Source organism: Dermacentor andersoni, chromosome 2 (assembly GCF_023375885.2).
Source record: "Dermacentor andersoni chromosome 2, qqDerAnde1_hic_scaffold, whole genome shotgun sequence".
NCBI classification, from domain to species: Eukaryota; Metazoa; Arthropoda; class Arachnida; order Ixodida; family Ixodidae; genus Dermacentor; species Dermacentor andersoni.
Window position 1 is genome coordinate 35,053,292 of NC_092815.1, and position 21,064 is coordinate 35,074,355.

General features: G+C 44.8%; 1 protein-coding gene across 1 annotated transcript in view; it reads left to right on the forward strand.

Moving 5' to 3' along the window:
• LOC126542475 (titin-like) overlaps positions 1–21,064 on the forward strand; it is a 221,690-nt gene that overhangs the window by 152,275 nt on the left and 48,351 nt on the right. The window contains exons 5-9 of the mRNA XM_055077276.2: positions 766–881; positions 2,164–2,371; positions 10,989–11,144; positions 19,057–19,185; positions 20,278–20,510. Of these exons, the coding sequence (XP_054933251.1) occupies positions 766–881; positions 2,164–2,371; positions 10,989–11,144; positions 19,057–19,185; positions 20,278–20,510 (842 nt within the window). The remainder of the gene's footprint in view (positions 1–765; positions 882–2,163; positions 2,372–10,988; positions 11,145–19,056; positions 19,186–20,277; positions 20,511–21,064) is intronic.

Here is a 21,064-nt window from a genome sequence, read left to right on the forward strand (position 1 = left end):
CCTCACTGCACTATGAGCACAAGGAGGAGGGCGCCATACCAGATCGATGCTGATAATAGTTTAATGTAGGTATTCGACATCGGGATGGGGTCAAACTTTTCTATTACGCCAAAAGTTTCTGCTCGAAGGAAATAGGTGGAGTCGGTAAACAGATAAATTACACGATGATAGGTTTCAAGATTCATGCATGATTGCACTTCAATGTCGCTGCGGGTCACGCGCCATTTTTTTATTAATGCGATGCGAGACAGGAACCTAACTCGCTACCTAAGGGCCAAGAATGAACCAAAGAATGTTTCGCATTTAAAAGGGTTTATTCTGTTTCTTTGGAATGCGTTTAGATCTGTTCGCTCGCGCAAATACAGAAGTTCCGCTGCTGCAATCGACGTCGCTTCTATGCTACCATCGAAGCCACCATCAGTTGTAGGCGAAGCAAGGCTTGATTTTATTCAGCAGAATTTTCATGCAGATTTGAGAAGTGAAATCATTGTGCGCTATTGCACCGCTCACACGCGTTCAATCAGCCGTATATTGAATACAGTGTTATCAGTATTATTCAATCAGCCGTATATTGAATACAGTGTTATCAATATTATTCAATCAGCTGTATTTGAATACAGTGTTATCAGTATTATTCAATCAGCGCGTATTTTGTTGGTGCAAGAATCCAGGCTAGTGGATGTCTTTCAAAATTTTTGTGGTTAGGGGAAAAAAATTATGCGATTCATATTCTTGTGTGTTTCTTTCCTTTTTTCATTCCTTCAGACGAACTGATCAGCAAGGACGAACCGTACTTTCCTGAGCCAATACCGAGCCTCACAGTTGCGGCTGGCCGGAATGCTGCACTCAAGTGTGTCGTAGAAAATTTGGGTAACCACACGGTAGGTATATTGTACCTCTGTCTGGTAATGTTCTTTATGGCTTGTAAGAGCACTACAGGATGACACATCGCCACGATAAGGAAGTCGATACACGACCATGTACTTTGTACTGCTCAACTTCTTCAATACCGCCTGCAGAACTAACGCGAGTCATGTGTCATTGTCCATCAAGCGTATTACCGTAAGTCCTTGGCCGCAGGCAATATTCTACGTAGCTGGCAGGAAGCCCTTGCTCACGAATACAATTTATTAAAGGAAAAACACATTAGCACGGTGAACACGTTAACAAAAGGTGATTAAAATAACTAGCAACCTGCCACTATGTTTGTGGCTACGACCAAACTTTAAGACCTTCTAGAGAGTTCCACTTTCACTGCTTCCTCAACACGCACGTGTTTTTGACAGATACTGAGCTGAAGCTGAAGCACCCGCCGTGGTTGCTCAGTGGCTATGGTGTTAGGCAGCTGAGCACGAGGTCGCGGGATCGAATCCCGGCCACGGCGGCCGCATTTCGATGGGGGCGAAATGCGAAAACACCCGTGTGCTTAGGTTTAGGTGCACATTAAAGAACCCCAGGTGGTCGAAATTTCCGGAGTCCTCCACTACGGCGTGCCTCATAATCAGAAAGTGGTTTTGGCACGTAAAAGCCCATAAAAAAAAAAAGCTGAAGCCTAGACATCACCCCCGGTCGATCATACATTCTCCTGTCCACTGACATAGTCATGTGAAGCAGAAACCTTTCTTATTGACCTTTCACTAAGTTTCTTCTGTGTAGTGCATTTCTTTCTGTTCATAAACGAACTAGCCTTGTTGCCATAATCTGTGACATCACGGGCAGAAGATGCCGGAATTTTAATGCGACGTCACCACAAGCACTTCAATTTTGCATACTCTTCTAAATTATCAGCTTGTCAAGCCCGCGCTCTCGGCTAAACAAGCTTATTTAGTAATCCATTGGTCTGGAAGTCTGTAATCCAGATACTAAAATCTTGTGTAGCCTACTATCTTGAGCGTTCATTCTATAGTTTTTTCTATCTACTCCTGCAAGGGCATGCGTAGAGTGATGCGGAGAGTGATGATGAGGTATCTACAAGGACCACGTGCTCCGTCTGTTACATTGAGGAATGCTTTCACTTTTGCGTGCATTGACGTTTGGCGCACAACCTCACTTGTTCGCAAGCGTTCTCGATGCCTTAGCCAGCCAAGTCCACTGAAAGCCGTATCCGCGAAGGTGGTCGACCCATAATACCGTGCCCAGTCGCATGCTGCATTGTCGGCGCAGGTGGCGTGGCTTAACGTGGACAAGCAGACACTGCTGGCCCTGCACACGCACGTGATCGTGCAGAACGAGCGCATCCGAGTGAGCCACGCCGGTCATCGCGTCTGGCAGCTGGAGATCCGTGACGTGCGGCCCGACGACACCGGCTACTATATGTGCCAAGTGAACACGCGCCCCATGAAGAACCAGGTCGGGTACCTCAACGTGGTCGGTGAGCATTATCCGCGCTGCTCATTAGTGGTCCACTGGAAGATTCAGATTTATGCGTTGTCTGTTGCGCACAGAATGGGCGGCGAAAAAAGAAGTTATAGAGCAGACATGTAAGTTGATGAAATGCCTCCTGGAAATATAAAGGAAGAAATATTATATAAAGATGCCATGAAGAAAATGACGGAAATTAAATTCAACAGCGATAACTGTGTATAAGATGCGAGCAGCGCTTTACGAACCGCAATATCCATTTTGGCCCAGTGTAGACGAGCTACAGTAGTTTGTTTACTCGGTAGCACAACAGCACCCCATCTTCCCTTTTTCTTGCGCTTTACATTTGTATGTATGTATGTATGTATGTATGTATGTATGTATGTATGTATGTATGTATGTATGTATGTATGTATGTATGTATGTATGTATGTATGTATGTATGTATGTATGTGTGTGTGTGTGTGTGTGTCGCACGTAGGAGATCCTTATTTATGGAGGAGAAACCCTGCTCATAAGTGCTTTTCTATTCTGGGAAAGTATAGTGATGGGATCGACGCCTAGCACTATACCGAAGGCTTGTGTATTCCTTCAGTTACATTCTGGAAGCAGTAACGTTTTAAAATTGATAAAAGGACGTTCTTCACGTTTCGTATTGCGCGCGCGCCGATTCGACATAGAGTACGCTGCGCCATCTGCCGAAAGCGAGCGAACTCCTTTCCGCTTTTATCGACCGTTGTCGTCCAGACGGCGCTTCAATACTTCACTCATGCCCACAATAGCCTATGCCCTCTTCTTTTCCTTCAATTGGCTCCAGGGGGCTCCACCCAAAGCCCTGCTGCCGTCTATGAGGATGTTGCGAAACGTTCCTATGCTGTGCGTTGCCTCCGACACCTCCGACGTAGCAAAAGCTCGCCGTCGTTGCACTCTTGGAGGCCACGTACTGTGCACGGCCTCCAGCGTCGGGCGAGCTGAGTTTACAGAATTGCGCGTTTCCGGTTTTGGGAGGCTGCGAGATGCGCGCCAGTTTGGATTAAGAGAGAAATAGATTCATAATGGTGATCAATTACTCCGTGATCGTGACCAGAGTCTCAACTTAGTCATTGCAGGGTTGTGCGGAAGATAAGGATACACGGACAGGCAAGCAACAGCATCTTCAAGGCCACCGTGTTCAGCAGACACCCGTTTATATATATATATATATATATATATATATATATATATATATATATATATATATATATATATATATATCTAGGTCGTTTCAGCGCACACTTTCAAAATTTTTTAAAAGGTGCCTGTGGCAGATAGCTCAATTCTAGTTTATGCGCCGGTCTACTCGAAGCGGCTGACACTACTTGCAAAAAAGAAACTATATGCAAAATCTACTAATTAACAAGAACTTACTAATTAACTTTTTATTAATTACATTATTGCTGAAATTTACAAATTCTAGCCGTGGATTTCGCAAGGCGGATCCACTTGGAACGAATTCTCAGGACGACACCAGCTTCGACATATAAATTCCCGAACTTTGCGGTGGAATGCATTGGCGTTCCAGTTACTTGTGTGCTACAGTGCATGAAACGACGTTTTCTTAACAAACTAACTGGAACGCCAGCATTTCTCCGCAAAGTTCGGGAATTTATATCTCGTAACTGGTGTCATCTTGAATATTTGTTCCAAGTGGATCCGCCTTGCGAACTCCACGGCTAGAATTTGTAACTCGCAATATGGGCCATAGTGTAATTAGTTAAAAGCTTAATTAGTAACTTTTTAGTAACTATACGATTATGAATCTCAATTTTTTGCAAGTATTGTCCGCTGCTTCGAGTAGACCAGTTCATGAACTGGAATTGTGATATCAGCCACCAGCACCTTTTAAAGATGTTTGAAAGTGTTCGCTGAACCCCCCCCTCTCTCTCTCTCTCTCTCTCTCTCTCTATATATATATATATATATATATATATATATATATGTATATATATATATATATATATGTATATATATATATATATATATGACAATACTATACAATTTTTCCGTGAAACAGACTACTAGGTCTAGCATTAGGCAACACAAAATAGAATCGTGATTGTAATGTAATTACTTGATATAATTGTTTTCTTTGTTTCTTACACGTTGTCAAAATTGTTCATGTTTGGAACGCTGCATGTTTTCTTAGAGCATATGGCTGGCTTTCATGGGCGTAAGTATTAACTCAAATATAAGCCTCTAGGGCTAATATTTTCTGCGAAAGATGCTCTTAACAGCTTAGCAGCAAACCATGCGTAACGGCCCCACGGACTGCGTCAAAAATGTGATAACGCTCAGTCGGGTCTACGTTTAAACCTGCACGTAAGAACTTAAGTACAGCTTGTAAGATTTGCCTGGCAGCGCATCTGATGACGCAATAAACTATCTTAATCACGAAAAATTTTATTTAAGATATTTCTTGTTCGACTAGAAGTTATTTATTCAAATTACGCCCCTCATTTCTTTATTTGGGTTGTTTGGTTTTGTTTGCCTTCTGCTAATGGCTCATACCCACTATTGGGATGGACAGAGATTCATATGGAATCAGAAGGCGATTAGTAATTCCAGGAAAGTGACTGAATTGAGGAACAATGAAAGGCATGCGAAATTAGATGAATAATAAATAATTTAACTAGAAAAGCTTTTTGAAACAATAAGAAACATTTCACCTTCCTAGGGGTGGGCAGTGCCACTCGGAGAAGGACAAAAGTAAGTGCACAATACAAGTACACGATGCAAGTATAAGATACAAATACAAGTACATACGAGCACAAGTACATACAAGTACTACATAGGAGTAGAAGTACACACATGCGATGCCAGTACAACATAGGCTGACACCCTTTCACCACTTGTACGCGTCACTTCATCACACGATCACATTCTCTGCATATTTAATCACTTGTTTTAAAAATAAACCAGTTTTTAGTCTGCGCTCGTATAGTGTACTTCCTTTTGTCCTTCGTCCGGGTTGCGCTGCCCACCTCTAGGAATATGTTCAGTCACCAACTCGTCCAGCTTGCTGTGTTAAAACATTTCCCCGACTGCGCGAGCATGCTTGTGACATTGCACCATAGAGGAGGCCCCGAGAGAAAGAATTTCAGTAATAGAAATTTCCGTATTGGTGCTTCGTCTTTGTCGCATCTTGGCGAGAATCAGAAATTGGGCAGGCGCACGCTGTCCAGCGCTACAGGAAGTTCCTTCGGTTCTGCCAAGCATTGAAAAACGTGAACCTTGTACACAGTGGGAAAATGCCGAAGTTATGTAATGGGGATGATTAACTTTTGGATGTCTTCGACTCGGCCGTCAAAATGCTGCGGCCAGTATCGGTACGGGGTGGCTATCGGAGCTCAGTGCCAAATAACTTGCTGGTCTTTGTGATTTTGTTGTTGTTAAATAAATGATATTATGGTGGGAAAATATACCACCGAAGCTTTCCTTAACATCGAAGATAAACACACAGCCGACACAGCGGTGCGGCGTAACGTCGTGAAAGGTTCGTTAGCCTTAAAGTTAGTTCTGTGGCGTATTCCTGCGACTCAACGTAACGTTACGTGCAAGATTGCGAAGATCTCTTGCCGCGTCCACTCTTAATATAAGTACAACGAGTGTCGGTTCTCCAGCCTGGGCACGTCAGACAGCGTCATCGGCGAGGTGGTTATCAACGATGCCACAATCTCCCGGCAGCCTCTGAAAGATTATATAAATGTCCTCGTTCAGAAACGCAATGGCAAATTTCGTTGATTTGGGACACCAGTCGGTCGTAATTTACACGTCATAAACTTCGCCTGATTTGAACGCCTGCTGTGTAATCTGCTTGAGAGCCGCGGAGGGCAGACTAGCTTTCTTCGCAATGCCCAGAACATCAAAGTACACAGGAGGCTTTTTCAGGCACCAAAGACTAGATAGCGTTCTTGTTGCGGGCTAGTATCTCAATGACATAGAATGCTGGTGTCTAGAATGGGGTTGCAGAACTTTTGATACATGGCGATCATTCGCCTGGGTGAGTCGACAGCTATATAAGTCGTTAGTGGGTGGGCTCTGGCGATGGCAATTGTTTCTACGGTTGAAGCGCAGCTAGGTAGCCCCAGACATCTTCGAAGGGCTTGGCCTTGAATACTCTGTCGGACACGAATGCTAGTTTTGTTAGCATTGTACAGCACTGGTGTTGCTATATCGCACGTATCCCAGGAATATCATCCTGTATAGTTGAAGCATAGATGCCACCAATGCACCCCAGATTTTATTGGCGAGAAACCTTAGTGTGTGGGCGTTAGAGGCAAGCCTCTTCTTTAAGTGTGAGATGAAGGGGGCTCCACGACAGGTGTTTGTCAATAATAACTCGTAAGAATTACTGAGATTTTGCATATGAAATTGTTCGGTGGTCAATATAAACCTACCAGGTTTGTGGGTAAAAGCTACTCAGGCGCACTTCTCGGTCGAAACTCTGAGGCTTTGAGCACGCAAGTTCGTTGGTGTCACAGTCACTCCTTTTTGTAGCCGTGCATGCACATGAGGACGTGTAACTTCTAAGACCCAGATACATATGTCGTCAGAATGTACGAAAATCTTGGCAGTCTGGGGAATAACCTCGGCAAGTGAAATTATTTCAAGGTTGAACAACGCGGGGCTGAGAACCCCGCCCTGCGGGACGCCAGTGCCACTGAAAGGGGCGCAACGCCTGTCTTCTGTTTAGGAAGGAGGGAATGGAAAAAGAAGGTGAAGATAGGAGGAATGGAAGTGAAGGGGAAAGAAGTAGGCCAGAAAGACAAAAGTAAAGTTACAGCGAAGAACAGAGTGCGCAAGTAGGAACAGAACATACACGCATCAACAGAAAAATAAAAGACGCAGGTCACATAAATTACAAAAGAATCTAAAAAATACAAATACATTTAGCAAAAAGGTTCCGTCTCCCGCAAAGTCCCTTACAAACAGGAAGCCAAGCTAGTTTCTAGTAGCAAAGTAAGCAGGGCGCGATGAGATGCAGAACCACTCATATACCGGAAAAGATGGCGAGTCGTAAACTATATACCTAGTCGAATATAGTCGCTCACTAGTGACGTCCGTTGCGTGAAAACAGGACACTGTAATATGAGGAGCTCAAATGTCTCGCAGGAACAACAAGAAGCACATGACGGACTGTCCACATGTCCATATCTGCATAGCGACTAAGGGATGTAGAAAAAAGAACGGCACGAATGAAACAAAGAAGGAAAAACATGATTAAGAAAATATAGCGGAGGTATGGAGCGCGCGTACTTAACAAATTAGGCAGCAGGCTACGTCTCAGTCTAATTTGTGAAGTTGGGATGACAAACTTCGTTGACTGGTGTACGTTTTGTCAGCTTTACCTGGATAACCTGAATTTATCCAATGATTGAGGATTAAAGGAAAAGTTGTTTTTTCTACGGGAATAGCTACTCGCTAACTAAAAAGCCTGCAAAAAAAAAGGCGTTGTCGAGAAAAATAGAACAACCAATCCGCACCGACTGAAACAGCACTTAACGTCGAAACTGGATAGAAATTTGCAGGAACGCGGCGACATTGCATATGTGGAAGATAGTGCTAGATGTAAAGAAACAATAAACTTTGACAGAACATAGTGAATATATTGCAGAATTTCCTAGAAGTTATAAAGGCATGGGACAATTCGGAGAGCTTGCCGCACAGACTTTAGGTACGCTAAAAGAGCCTTTGTAAACAAAGCAGTCCGATCTCAATGAAACGTCAGAAGAATGCGGGAGCATTGCACAGCACCTGTGAGTGGTGGTGGCCATATCAAGGCTTCTTTCAAAGACTGAAATATTAGCCCCCAGGACAGGGTAGATATCTGTCTCGTAGACTAGGAAATCTATTGCATACTCTACTGCGTAAGAGAGGAGTGATTAATTACGATGACCTTGAACTTTCGCCCAGAGGGTATACGAGCCAATAGGTATGAGGCGATCCCTGAAGGATCATCTGGAGTTTAGCGGGCTTCATGCTGTATGTGATTTCGATTTGTACTGCCACGAGTCTTGAGCTGCATTTCCTACATTTACTATGCTGAACACCTTTGTTCTAATGGTTTTGGCTCTGGCATATTGATTTGTGTTACCTACATTTTTAATGTTAATCTTGCTTTTGGCGTGCGCGTAATTTAGTTTTACTACTGGTTGGTTATTAGATTCGTCCTTAAATTAATTACAATCACTAACTTATATTCTCGTTTCTGATGCCCTCTTCCTTTCTTTCTTTCTTTCTTTCTTTCTTTCTTTCTTTCTTTCTTTCTTTCTTTCTTTCTTTCTTTCTTTCTTTCTTTCTTTCTTTCTCTCTTTCTTTCTTTCTTTCTTTCCATTTTTTTCCCTCTTCTTTTTTTTTCTGCCCCGCCTCTGCCAGTAATGCGGCGCCCATGGCCCTGTCAAGGTGTCATTCATGGCAGTATTTCCTGTTTAGGCTCACGCGTCATTAAAGTGTTACTTTAATGACGCGGAGCATTTAAAGAAGGTGCCTCCTCTGAACTCCTTTCAGTTTCGTACTCGGAGGCAGTGCATTTCTAAGCAGCCGATTCGACTACTTCCGGCGCCCGCTTGCACTTCAGAGGAAACTTCGAGTATGTCTGTTAAATAGTGGAGGCATACAATATTTGTAAGCTGTGGCGGGCCCTCTAGAATTCCCCGCAAAACTTTTAAATTAATATAAAAGGTATTATTTGCAGAAACAAATGTTTTGAGGATAAACTTCTCACAGCTCTTTATAAATACCATTACAAACCCATAGAAGCATGTAAAATTGCTTTACGAAATTGAAATAATCTAAGAGGGTGGCAGAGGAGCAGGATTTGGAGCAGGGATAAGAGATAGCACATGACCAGCTTATACAGCCGGAACAAAATTATATTCAGAAGGAGCGCCGACTTGGATGGAGGCGTCGTCTATTCACTTTCAAGAAAGGCGGTATTGACAGTCTTTGATCGGGGAGTTAGACAGATGTGCTTAGAGTATTGTTGTGCTTTGAAAAGCATTATGTATACCTTTGGGTAGCTTTCACGTTTCTCGCTTTAAGTATCATTAAACGCCGCGGACGACATGTGTTGGTTTATTGCTTGCGGCCTAACAAGTTTTGACTAAACTCTGCTCCTAAGAGTTATTCGTTTGCAAATATACGGTTTAACTCTCTATAGAAATGGAGGCAGAAAACCCGGCAGTGGCCCTTGTCGCGCTTCCGTCGCAGTGTGTTTTGCAGCGGAATGGACGACAACTACGCTGACGTCATAACTTCAAACGCCGGTGCTTTGTTGTGTAGTGGCGCTGATAAACAAGGCTTTAAATATCCTTTTCGTTATCGGTTCCGGCATCACACTGGTGCGCACATGACGGCAGTGCTGCGCTCAACACTGACAGCTGCGGAAGTCCCGTTCACCAATCTCAGGCCGCCGGAAAGGCGTTTGTTTCGCAGGCATGCAGCCTCGTTCTATCTCTCCTCCCCCCAGACTGTCCGTCTACTCGTCGACAGGAGAGGCGATGTTCGCCCATGCAGCTCCAAAACAGTTTCCAGGACCGCGCGGTGTTTGCGACTGTGCTGCGGAGAAACCACGGGCTTCTGTGTACTCATGTTACCGACGTCAAATAGCGTGCGCTTTGCTCTCAATATACAAATTGCGTTTTTTTTCCCTTATGTGACATTTTCATACAAGAAATTATTGCATGCTGCCTTAATAATGTCGGCCTTTTGTAAAAGAATGAATACGAGGTCCTGGTGTTCCCAGTTCCTTAACTTTCTCTTCTTTTTGTTGTAAAAAATGTCACATTTGCAAGTTATGTAGTCCATATGTGTGTGCGTTGTACAAAGCGAGCTGTATTTAGCTATCTCGCCCAGTAAAACGGGTAACATGAGGGAGGAGGTAGCTCTTGGACGAGAGATTTATTTATTGAAAACAATATTGGTGCCACTGGGCCGTCGAAGTTTGCTTTGCGCCCATCACGCATGCAGGATGATCTCGTTCTGCTCGCACGAGCAGGAAACTTTGCTATCAGTTGCTGGTGGGCATCAAGCACATACGCACAGTGGCGGGCTCCATCAAACGCGCGTTATGAAAAGCCCTATACTCTCAATATTTCCGCTGTTCCGCTGAAGCTGCTTTCCAGGCGGTTTTCACCCGCTATCATCTATTAGAGCAGAGTAACATGCACTGCGCCTTACTATAAGACGTAGCGTCTTGTGAATCACGTTGACATAAATGGGTCTTTCAATACGCCGGAGAGAGCGTTGCTATACCTGCGGCGGAGTATGCGCAACGTATGCTGCCTCGTATACCATTTAAAGTTTGGCCACGACACTAACGTCCTCACTATTCGTGAAAAGTTACAGGGTAACGCGGACGTATCATCTATGTTCCCGCAAGCCGCCGCTAACTATACGATGGGACTGCTTGAGGCTGGATATACTTGAATCCTGTAAATTATACCGAGCTGCCGAAAGCAAGCCATTAGACAAGGAGCTCATTGTACATTTCTTTCTTATTTTTCCTCTCTCTCTCCCTTCTTCCTTTTTTTCCGGTGCTCACACCATCTTGTTTCCACGTGCCTCATCCCGCGGGCGGTCGAGAACAGTGGCTCCGTACTTCGTGGATTCCTTTGGACCCCGGAACTTGACAGCACGCGAGAACAGCAACGTGAGTTTCCGCTGCGAGGCGAGCGGCAACCCCGAACCCAAGGTCTCTTGGCGGCGGGAAGACGCACAGCCATTCCGCGTCGCCGACCAGAAAGGTACGCTGCGGGCATTATGCTTAAATCACGCGACTTGCGGCCGTTCACCGAAGCACAACAACAACAACAACAACAACAACAACAACAACGTCCTCATTCATATCATCATCGCTATAGTCCCAATCACCACCATCATGAACCACCTGTCGTGTTGGTAATGGCTTCAACAATGTTCTTAGATGAGGTCCGGCGCCAAGCACGTGTTTTTAACTTCTCTGCGAGACACTGCTATCAAAGACACATATTAGTTCAGCATGTCTTTTGTGTGTGTGTGTGCGTTATGTGCTCGCCGTATGTACTGCGTGTATTATTTCATTTACCGTCATATCAACTTGAAGTGCTATGCTAGACGTGCCGTCATGTAAACACCTCCCTAATATATATATATATAGTATGACGCGTGTATCACGAATCCATTAGTAGGCTCTGTATGATATCTCACGTGATCATATAAGATTAATGTTATATGTGACATGTAAGTATTTCTATACAATTTAATATTTTCATTAAAGAGCCTCTTTCTAGCTAACTGATCTGGAAAGAGTAATGGTAACACGAAAATAGCCAACGCGTGATGAACTGTAGCAATGCATGAAAATGCATTGCTACAGTTCATGCATGCATGAAAGAAAATGCTAAGGACTACCATATAATTGGCCTTTACAATATGACTTCACGTAGTTGCGCATGGTTACAACAATGTTATCCAGGTTACTCGATTTATCAATGACAGAAAAAGAAGTGATAATGATGCACGATGTACAATGTAGACGTTGTGTACTCAGAGTAGAAAAAGCAAACGGAATCAGTTTATTTTATAGAACAAGCAGGCACTCACTGCGTAACCCGGGATAATCGTTATACAAATTGTAAATACACCTGATATGAACTATACGTGCATACAGTTTGCATTATTGCGTCTTCACGACTGCTTCTCTTGTAATCCACATAATATTGTTTTTCGTTATTGACAAGGGACTTTCGTTTGCAGCGTGGTTCTTTCTAGACGCTCTACAGAGGCCCCTACAAGGTGGCCTTGCGCTTACCGGTAGGCACCCCGACAGACAAGCTCCTTGGCCTTGGTGTATACAACACAAACGCCGAGATAAAAGCGGCAACTTTAATTTCACAAAGAAGCCGACTTAGCCAGACGAGATCGGGCATTGAGATCCTGGAGAGGGCGGGTATTCGACCACACCCCCAAAACTTGAACGAGGTGCTGGTGGATATTCCCGGTCCCGTCCGAAGCAGCATCTCAGTCCCTCCTGTCCCGAGAAATATGCACAAAGACAGAAACAAAAGGAGAAGAGAAGGGAGGGTGAAATGGCTGGGCAAACTAGTCAGAAACAATGCAAGTACCGTTTATGTTGACGCCTCTCAGTACAACTGGAAGCGTGTGGTAGTCCCTGTCATTGGCAAGGACAAGACTAGGCTAATCTCAAGCGCCTCCCTGATCACGCCCTCTATTGCCAAGGCAGAATGCTTCGCCATCACCTTGGTAATCAGGACCGGGAACGGAAGGGGGAGTCGTACAACATCATCAGATTCTCAGGAGGCATGCCGCTTCTTTATGAACGGCCGTCTCCCTTTCAAGGTTAGCAACCTCCTGGGAAAGGAACTCAAGAATACATACAGACTGGTCTGGTGCCCGGGACACGCAGGCCTGGTGGGGAATGAGAGGGCCGACGCTTTAGCTCGAGAGCTCACGAACCGAGCAGAGCAACCATCACTCTCTCATTCACAACCCGCCACTTGACAGGAAAGCTGTCGCGAGGAGGTGGATAACGATCCGGCACGTACGGCACCACACGATATTCTTGCTCACCAGCGCGACATGCGGCAAAGATACCGCGCCACCCACATATCTTTGCAAGGCGAAGACGTGATAGATCTCCGCAGCATTCAAACGGGGGTCTACCCTAATTATTTAAGATTAAGCAAATTTTCCCAACGATGTATGGGTGGGCCTGTCCGTGGTGTAGCGACTCGCCACCGTCGTTGTACCACATATCATGGGGATGCCAAAATAGACTGCCAAGTTTTAATTCCTACTTAGTTAGGTATTATCCAACTAAAATACTGGAGAATTGGGAGGTACAACTCGCCAGTTCAGACCCGAAGGTGCAGAAGGCTCTTCTGGGTCACGTTCGGTTGGCGGCAGAAGTCAGTGGAGCCCTGGACTTGGGGCGCCAACCATACAGCTCCTAATCCCTAATCCCCATTTCTCCAATTCAATAAAGTGATTCTCTCTCTCGCTCCACACACTTTTGACTACGTTGGCAAAACGGGGACACACAGGCACGTAAAAGATCTTCGTAAGCGGATTTTCTGCAAGCCCGTAGGTATACGTATTGTGGGCAAGGTGTCCGTACGGAAATCACAACGTCAAGCCTAATCTTTTTTCTTGCTTCTCAAGTTAACAAAAAGATTTTGCTGGTACCTCTTCTCTTAAGCAGTTAACCAGTCACATTGCTGGGGAAGCAGGCTTACGGCCTTTGTCTCTTTTGTTTGTGGAAAGAAGAAAGCACGAAGAGAAATCACGTGTTCATATTGTACTTTATGGTTTATGTATTTATGTTGTAGTTATGGTTGCTTGGTCCGTTCTTTTCACCATCACGACAAATCGTAGCGCAAGAAAATCACAGACAGAAGGAGAAAAAACACACACACACACACACATATATATATATATTATAGAGAGAGAGAGAGAGAGAGAGAGAGACAACAAATGAATGTTGCCTGTCATTACCTTCTTTTATTCTGTCAGATCTTGTTTCTTTTGCGCTACGAATTGTCATGATGTCAAACTTACAAGAACAAACAGTCGCACTTCTCGCCATATTTGCTGTTTGTCCTGGTGACTTCGGGTACGGCAGAAGGTAACGTTAATTTTGAGTACAACATGCCTTAGCATTGTATGTGTGACAGTCCTCGTTGCCGGATCGTCACCTATTGATAAAAAAGAAAGAATTGACTTTTCGGGCAACACACAGTCAGCCTCAGATGCGTCTGTCCTTGCATTTGCCGCTGCGACGTTTTCGTATTCACTGCTGTAAAGTGGGAGTGGAAGTTGATTTTTATTACCTAGACGCCGAGTGCAATATGCCAACGTGAGTTCTCTTCGCGGTGAATTCGTATTTTTTATGCGATGAGAGAGAAAATCTGTAAGCACGTTTCTTCAATACGTTGTATTTTTGTTAGACTAAGAGACAAACTAACATGGACTCACAAACCAAAGCTACTGTTTTAGCACGATCAGTGTACTCGGAAGGACGGATGGTTCATCGGACCAAAGTAGGAAGTGGCCTTGCAAATGGCCCATGTCGCCTATTTCTTACAGGCTCAAATATCAGGGAGATCATAACATAGGCTACAATGAGTACAAGCACGTTCCGAGGGAGAGCACGGGTCTTCACCTTTATTTCATACTCGCATAGCCGTTAAAAGAACCCAAGTTCTCTGCAGGCAGTTTTAGAGCTTCAATGTGCACCTAAAAACTTAACGCACGAACGAAAGAAGGCAGCGCGCATCGCAAATCGATTGCCCCTTGTATTAGTGCCAGCTATATTCCAGATTCCCACTACTTGACAGCTGGCATTTTCATAAAACTTTCCAGGATTCCTCTTGAACGTTCGGCCAAAAAGAAAGTTCTCGCGGGGTTCCTGTTTTATGTCAGGCCACCACTGGACTTTTCCTTCTTTTTCTTCTCTCCTCATTCCTTTTCTATTCCTTTTTTTTCTTCTAGGGTCCCCACGAGATCAGGGCAGGCGTGCGAAGGGTAACAAGCGAGGCGGCAAGAGCGGAACTCACAGAAGCACGTATGCGTTAAGGGCCCGCGCCGTCCCAAGGAAAGATGCAACAAGCAAATATACACAGGAATGACGCGACAGCAACTGCTAAGCGGTGAACTCAAAGCGTCGCAAATGGCACATGGCAAATGGATGAAAAAAGAGTCCGAATGTGCCAGTAGACAAGCGAGGCCTATGACGGTGTCGCCGTCGATGCGAAGAGACGGAAGACATAGTTCAGCTGAAAGCAAAATAGGAAGCTAGCAAAAAAAAAAAAAAAAAAAAGTGACGCGAAAGACGAAGACATTTCAAGGGAAGTGGATGGCGAGATTCCGAGGGCGAGGTCCGACATAGAGTGAGGAACGCAGGCAGGGTGGAAGAGAAAAGCAGATAGAGGGATTGTAGGGCGAGGGAATGTGCAGAAATGAACGAAGAGCGCCAATTGGAAAAATAAAAGAACTATTTGGACACTAATATACGAAAATAACGTTTCAAATGAGACAGCAATGAAGAGAAGCGTGTCCGTCATCACGTCATTTTATTGGATTCGCCGCGCAAGACGTCCCACTCGGAACAGTTCGAGTGGAAACGTCCTCGTACGCTGATTCCTACATAGCTTTTGATTCGGTCTCTGTCCCCCCCTCTCCACTCGCGATTATTTTTGCTTCCTAGTTTTTTCAGCTTTGTGCTTTGCTGATTTTGTTGGAGTTACGCCTATACTATCTTTTTCTCTTTCTCTTACACTGTGTCTGGCTATAGCAGATACGAGTAGATGATGTAGCCTTCCTTGTTTCTTCCTTTCTTTCTTTTTACGCACGTTTTCATCAACGTGTGTACTTTTCGTTCTACACGCACATTCTTTTTGTACTTATTCGATTAGGCAAAAACTTGGAACTCTACACTTCGTTCTCCATTTAGCTTTCCTTTTTCTTCTTTTCGCCCACACATTCCAAACTAGCTACGAAGTTCTCGAGCAGGTGCACATGGGGTTCGTTTTGGGAATTCGTTTCCAAATTGTATATCGCGCAATGGAGCTAGGTTGCGTTCCGTGCGCGTTTTTGAATTTGTTTGTGTTATGAAAAGGCAATGAAAATCTTGAGCGCTCAGTCGGAGTAGGGTTTCTGTCAGAGACGAGGGCTTCTAGCAATGAGAACTTAGGAAGGCGAAACGGGATATCAGGAAACATAATTGACGCCAGACTCCCGAAGCCTGCAGCCTTTAGCCGAACTTCAAGAGCGCCGACAGTATGTAAGGAGAAAACGCAGACATTTTTTTTCTTTTGTATTTTTATCTTTACTAAGGTTTTTCTCAGGCTACGTTGATACGCGTTCGTTTGAGGAAAGCGTTAAATGACTACGCAAACATGATTCGCCTGCAAACAGCTCACTACGTGTTGCATCGCAAAGCGTTGTGCATGTGTCACTGACTGCTTTTTTGGGAAAGGGATTGCCAAATATTTTTCAGGAGTTATCATTAGCTTCACTTCGTGTGTTTCCAACCCTGTAAGCATCCATTTCAATAACTTTGAATGAACAAATCAAGTTTGATGCTTTAACGATAAGCAGTTAGTCATTGCGCCCGTTTTCTTGGCATTAGCTGCCTCAGGAATTCATTTCTTTTCGGGTAGCACAGACTATCTCGCACACCAGCTTTATAAAGATTTTATTATACAGATTAGTTTTTTAAAGACCGATACCATCAACATTGAACACCACTCATATTGCCAACAACTCCGGGCGAGAGAGCTTCTTCTTCGTCTCGTCACAGGTATCAGTAAACGTTCACGCGTCTGGTTCTTGTAAGTAGACTTCTGTGTGGTGCATATAAAGTGAATGAGGGAACGCGTTCATCTGCTTGAGAATTTGATGAAAAGTGTTCACTTTTAAACATCATGACCTCGAGTAGCTGAAGATCAAATGTGTTATAAATTTCAACAGTCCTTTATTATTTTTTTTCTTCTAAGTGGTCCCACTAGCACAGATGATTGCGAATATGTCATTCATGATATATTGCAGAGAACCAAAGCAAAAGTGGCCCAGCACAATATTTAGTTCTTGTTTGCTTCTAAAAAACGAATGCCTGCAGTATTAGCAAAGGCTCAGTTGCATTCTTCTGAAACCTATAAGATAGATCAAACCTTACGTGCGCGAGCATCTATGGTCCTTGCGTGTACGTGGTTCAGCTACGCACAGTGCCAACGCTTAGTGGTTTCAAACACTCTGGAACTTGTGTTCCTAGTTGTTGGTGCAGCCGGTGGTCCTAACCATATAGCGTAGCCTCGATGAAGGGTTAAAGCAAAAGTCTGGGCACATGGGCACCAGTTGAAGCGTCAAGTCAAAGCGCACAAGTTGGAGCAAATCAAAGCGCGAACATGCGGTAAATTTGGCAGTTATGAAGTCGATGTATGTTGCAGCTCGGGAGAAACGATTTTTGCTAGAGAGATATCAAACGCAACTTCGCCACGGGATTTCACCTCGTCAGTCAGTGGGGCTGCTGCTTGAGCCGGCATTGATTTGGCGCAAAAGGTGAAGCTTCAGGTTTTGAATGCACTCCCACGCTTTTGCTTCCCGCTGCGCACGTTCGCTAAAAAGAGTACACCCGCCTGTTGCAGCCGACTCACACGCAAAGGCGATAAGTGTGAGGTGGTTGCGTCATGTGTTCAGATTGACATCTCCGCTGTCGCAACACTTTTCGCATGGCCACTTTGAGAATTTCAACACGGTTATCCTTCGTTCGCGAACTCAATATTGAAGCTGTAACAATCACGGGCAGGAGAAGAAGAAAAATCTAAGCCCAAGCACCTGGCTTGAAAAAAGAGTTCAGATTTGTCCTTTATTTTCAATTCCTTTTTATGTTCGAGACAATGAACGTTTGTCAAAGTACTATCCGGTCGACGCGCGGAGCTACGAACGGAGGGCGTGACGAATGGGTCACCGGCGAACAAATCTTCATCAACGCTCGGACCGCCCGGTTCTGCCCGGCAATATACAGCCCCATAGAGAGAAGCCAGGCTAGCTGGATCTCGGCCCAGTGATGGCGCCCGTAGCGACGACTGAGCTAGCGGTCACCCCGAAGGAAGCCGGGACGTGTCCGGAATAAGAGACGTCGCCTCTGGCGAGCGGACCGCCGCCGTGGTCAAGGATGCTCCTCGCGCGCCCCGGTTAACACCCCCCGCCCGGGCTACCGCCTTTTATATCTCGCACCCTGTTCGGACGATAGGCCTTTAATGAAGAGTAATGGGGTCCGCTGATTGTGGGGCAGGCGCGATACGTTTTAGCGCCCGTTTGAGCACAAGTTATATTGTGCGCCGCCGACCGCTGACCGGTGGTTTTCGGTTCGCGGCACCCCCGGGAGCAAAAACGAGGCCTGCCATGTTTGCTCGGCACCCATTAGGTTGTACCACCCTGCAGTTTCGCGGAACAACAAGGCAAGAACACGAAGCTCTCCTTACTTACTTGAGGCTTTTCTATTTTCTTTGTACGTCACGGATTCCTTCTTCCTTTTCTTACCTTATTTCTTGTGGCTTTGTATGAGGGGGGGTGGGGCACACTGAGAGATTTGTAAAACGCAGTGGGCTACAAAGCGCGCTCTTCCACCTCAAATGCTCGTTCTCGCCGCACAATCGGCACCGAGTATCGGCTGACACCTGTTTCGGTATGTCAGATTTAAAAAAAAAAGACAGTTATTGCTTGAATTGACACGTAGAATCTTGCATTACGCGTCAGACAATGTGCCATGTTACCGACACAGAAGAAGATTATACGCCGCACACCGAGGAAGGAAGAGGCAATACGTCTCTGAGGCAGATGATATTAGGTATCCTAAGAGTTTCTTATAGAAGAAATGATCTCGGTATACCGCAAATTAGGTTACAAAAAGATCTTGAATCGAAGCTCTGACGGAGTTATTTCCTAAACGTCAAGCCATGCACTAAGATCACCGATGGCAGACTAGATTGTCCCAAGACTTTGTTTCGAGGCCGAAATAGACAGGCGTTTTATTTTTTTAAATATTCCTCACCAAATGTTAACAGCTCATGCTGAGAGTCAAGGAATGTATGTGTTGGTCCCTGCAGACTTGCTGCTCATATCTTGATGCACCTTTCTTTTCTTCTAACACTATAGTGACAGTCTACCGAGGACAGGAGCTGTTGTTCAAGAGGGTCTCCCGTTCCCACATGGGCGCTTACCTGTGCCTCGCATCCAACGGAGTGCCGCCATCCATAAGTCGACGCATATTCCTCGAAGTCACCTGTAAGTTTCCATATCCTTCTTTCTGGAAGAGCAATGTATTGTTTAATAACAAATAGAAGTACATTCGGAAAGCAGTGACGCCGCGCGTATCATCACAACCCCTACTTTAATCTTGGACCAGACCTGCAACAAAACACTGTAAAAGCAATAACAACGTGTTGCGTATAGTAATAGTAGTTCCGTGTTTAGAGCTTTCCGGCCAGGAAAATACCATGATCACCTGTTATGTTTCTGAGACGCATGAAATTTCTTTCTCCGCTTATTCCTTTCTATCTTTCTGCCTTCTCTTGCTTTTTACCCCAGTGTAGGGCAGCAAACCTCCCTGCCTTTGGCATCTGATCTCGCTCTGTCTCTCTATAAGTGTGTGTGTCACCAGAGACGTAGCGGTTAGTGAGCCTCAGTCATAATCACCTAACAGCATCTTGACATTACTCAAGTGAATGAAATTTCTTGAAGTTGGAGATTTAAGTAAGCTCTTGTTTCGTCCGACTGCTTTTTTATGAATTCAAGACACCGACTGTGGCATGTCATTTGTGCTTGTCCCGGCAGAATCACGGATCGCCCAACTCACGTAGCGTTCTCGGTTACTCTAATTATTGTCTCTATTTACGCATAAGGAATAAACGTTTATTAAACCTCAGCATTAACTACGCAGGTTTTATCCTGTATAGCTAAACGAAACTTTTAGATAAACGCACTTCCGGCTACGTCTAACATGGGAAGATCCAAGTTGGAAACGTAGTAGTGTGAGTGCAGAAGGACTCCACAGTTGGACGAGTTGGGACGCCTCATATTAACCTAGAAGTTTTTCATAAGAGCTGAAAGACAATGGGAGATGCCATCTCGATATTATAGCTTGCACTGCTCTGTATCTCTCGTGCTTTGCTACTAGGCTCCTATAAAGTATTAGTGTAAGGCTGCTCTATAGTCAAATTTACTTTTGCAGGATTGCATTAACAGCAGCAATCAAAGCTTCGAAAGCAGAGACAAAAATTGAGAAGGAAAACTTGTGAGGCTTGATGTTCATAGGGTGAAGCATTTCACTACAAAGGGCGCTGTGCTTTGACGCTGTTTTTCCTCTGTGTTTGTCAGTCACACCTATGATCTGGGTGCCCAACCAAGTCGTGGGCGCACCCCTGGGCTCAAACGTGGTCCTGGAATGCCATACGGAAGCCCATCCACCTTCGGAGAACTTCTGGTTTCGTAGCTCTCATCGCCTAGACACCGCAGTCACTAACATCACGTTCGCCACCTCACACGACCCGCGGACCAAGCAAAAGAAGTCCAAAAGGCACGAGGCTTACATCACGCGGACAGGGTTGAAGGTATGTGACCACTGCTGGCTGTAACTAGTGGAGCGGCGTTCAAAAATAGCACAGTAATGGTTACTTGGCTTGATAAGTATACAAGCGAAAGGTGGAAAAAAAAAGTAATTTGTAGTTTCTTATCAGTGCATGCTCTGTTCGCTTGTTTACTTATAGCACGGCAAGTAAACGTCGGCGAATCTCATTGTCTGATAAAGTGAACATGCATTAGATCGGATACACATAGATGTCAGTTTTTGCTTTCGTACATGAGTAAAGTACGCCGCAGCACGTAATTTTAGTTCACGTATATTGCCTTAAATAAGGTTCCTTTGATAAAACTAGCGGTATCCCTTATTCCCTGCACAGTAGCATGTTCAGTCGGCCAACCACTTTTTTATTCGTTAAAAAAGCTTTATTTCTCTCTCGCTCTCAATAGTCTGATATAAGCGTTCCTTCTGTGTTTTGCATATTTGCATTACGTAGGTCCAGCTCAGAACGTTTTCGCTGCATTGAGCACTCCGTGTGAAAGCAGGGGAGTAACGAAGGGGCCTGGCTTATCTTTTAACTCATAC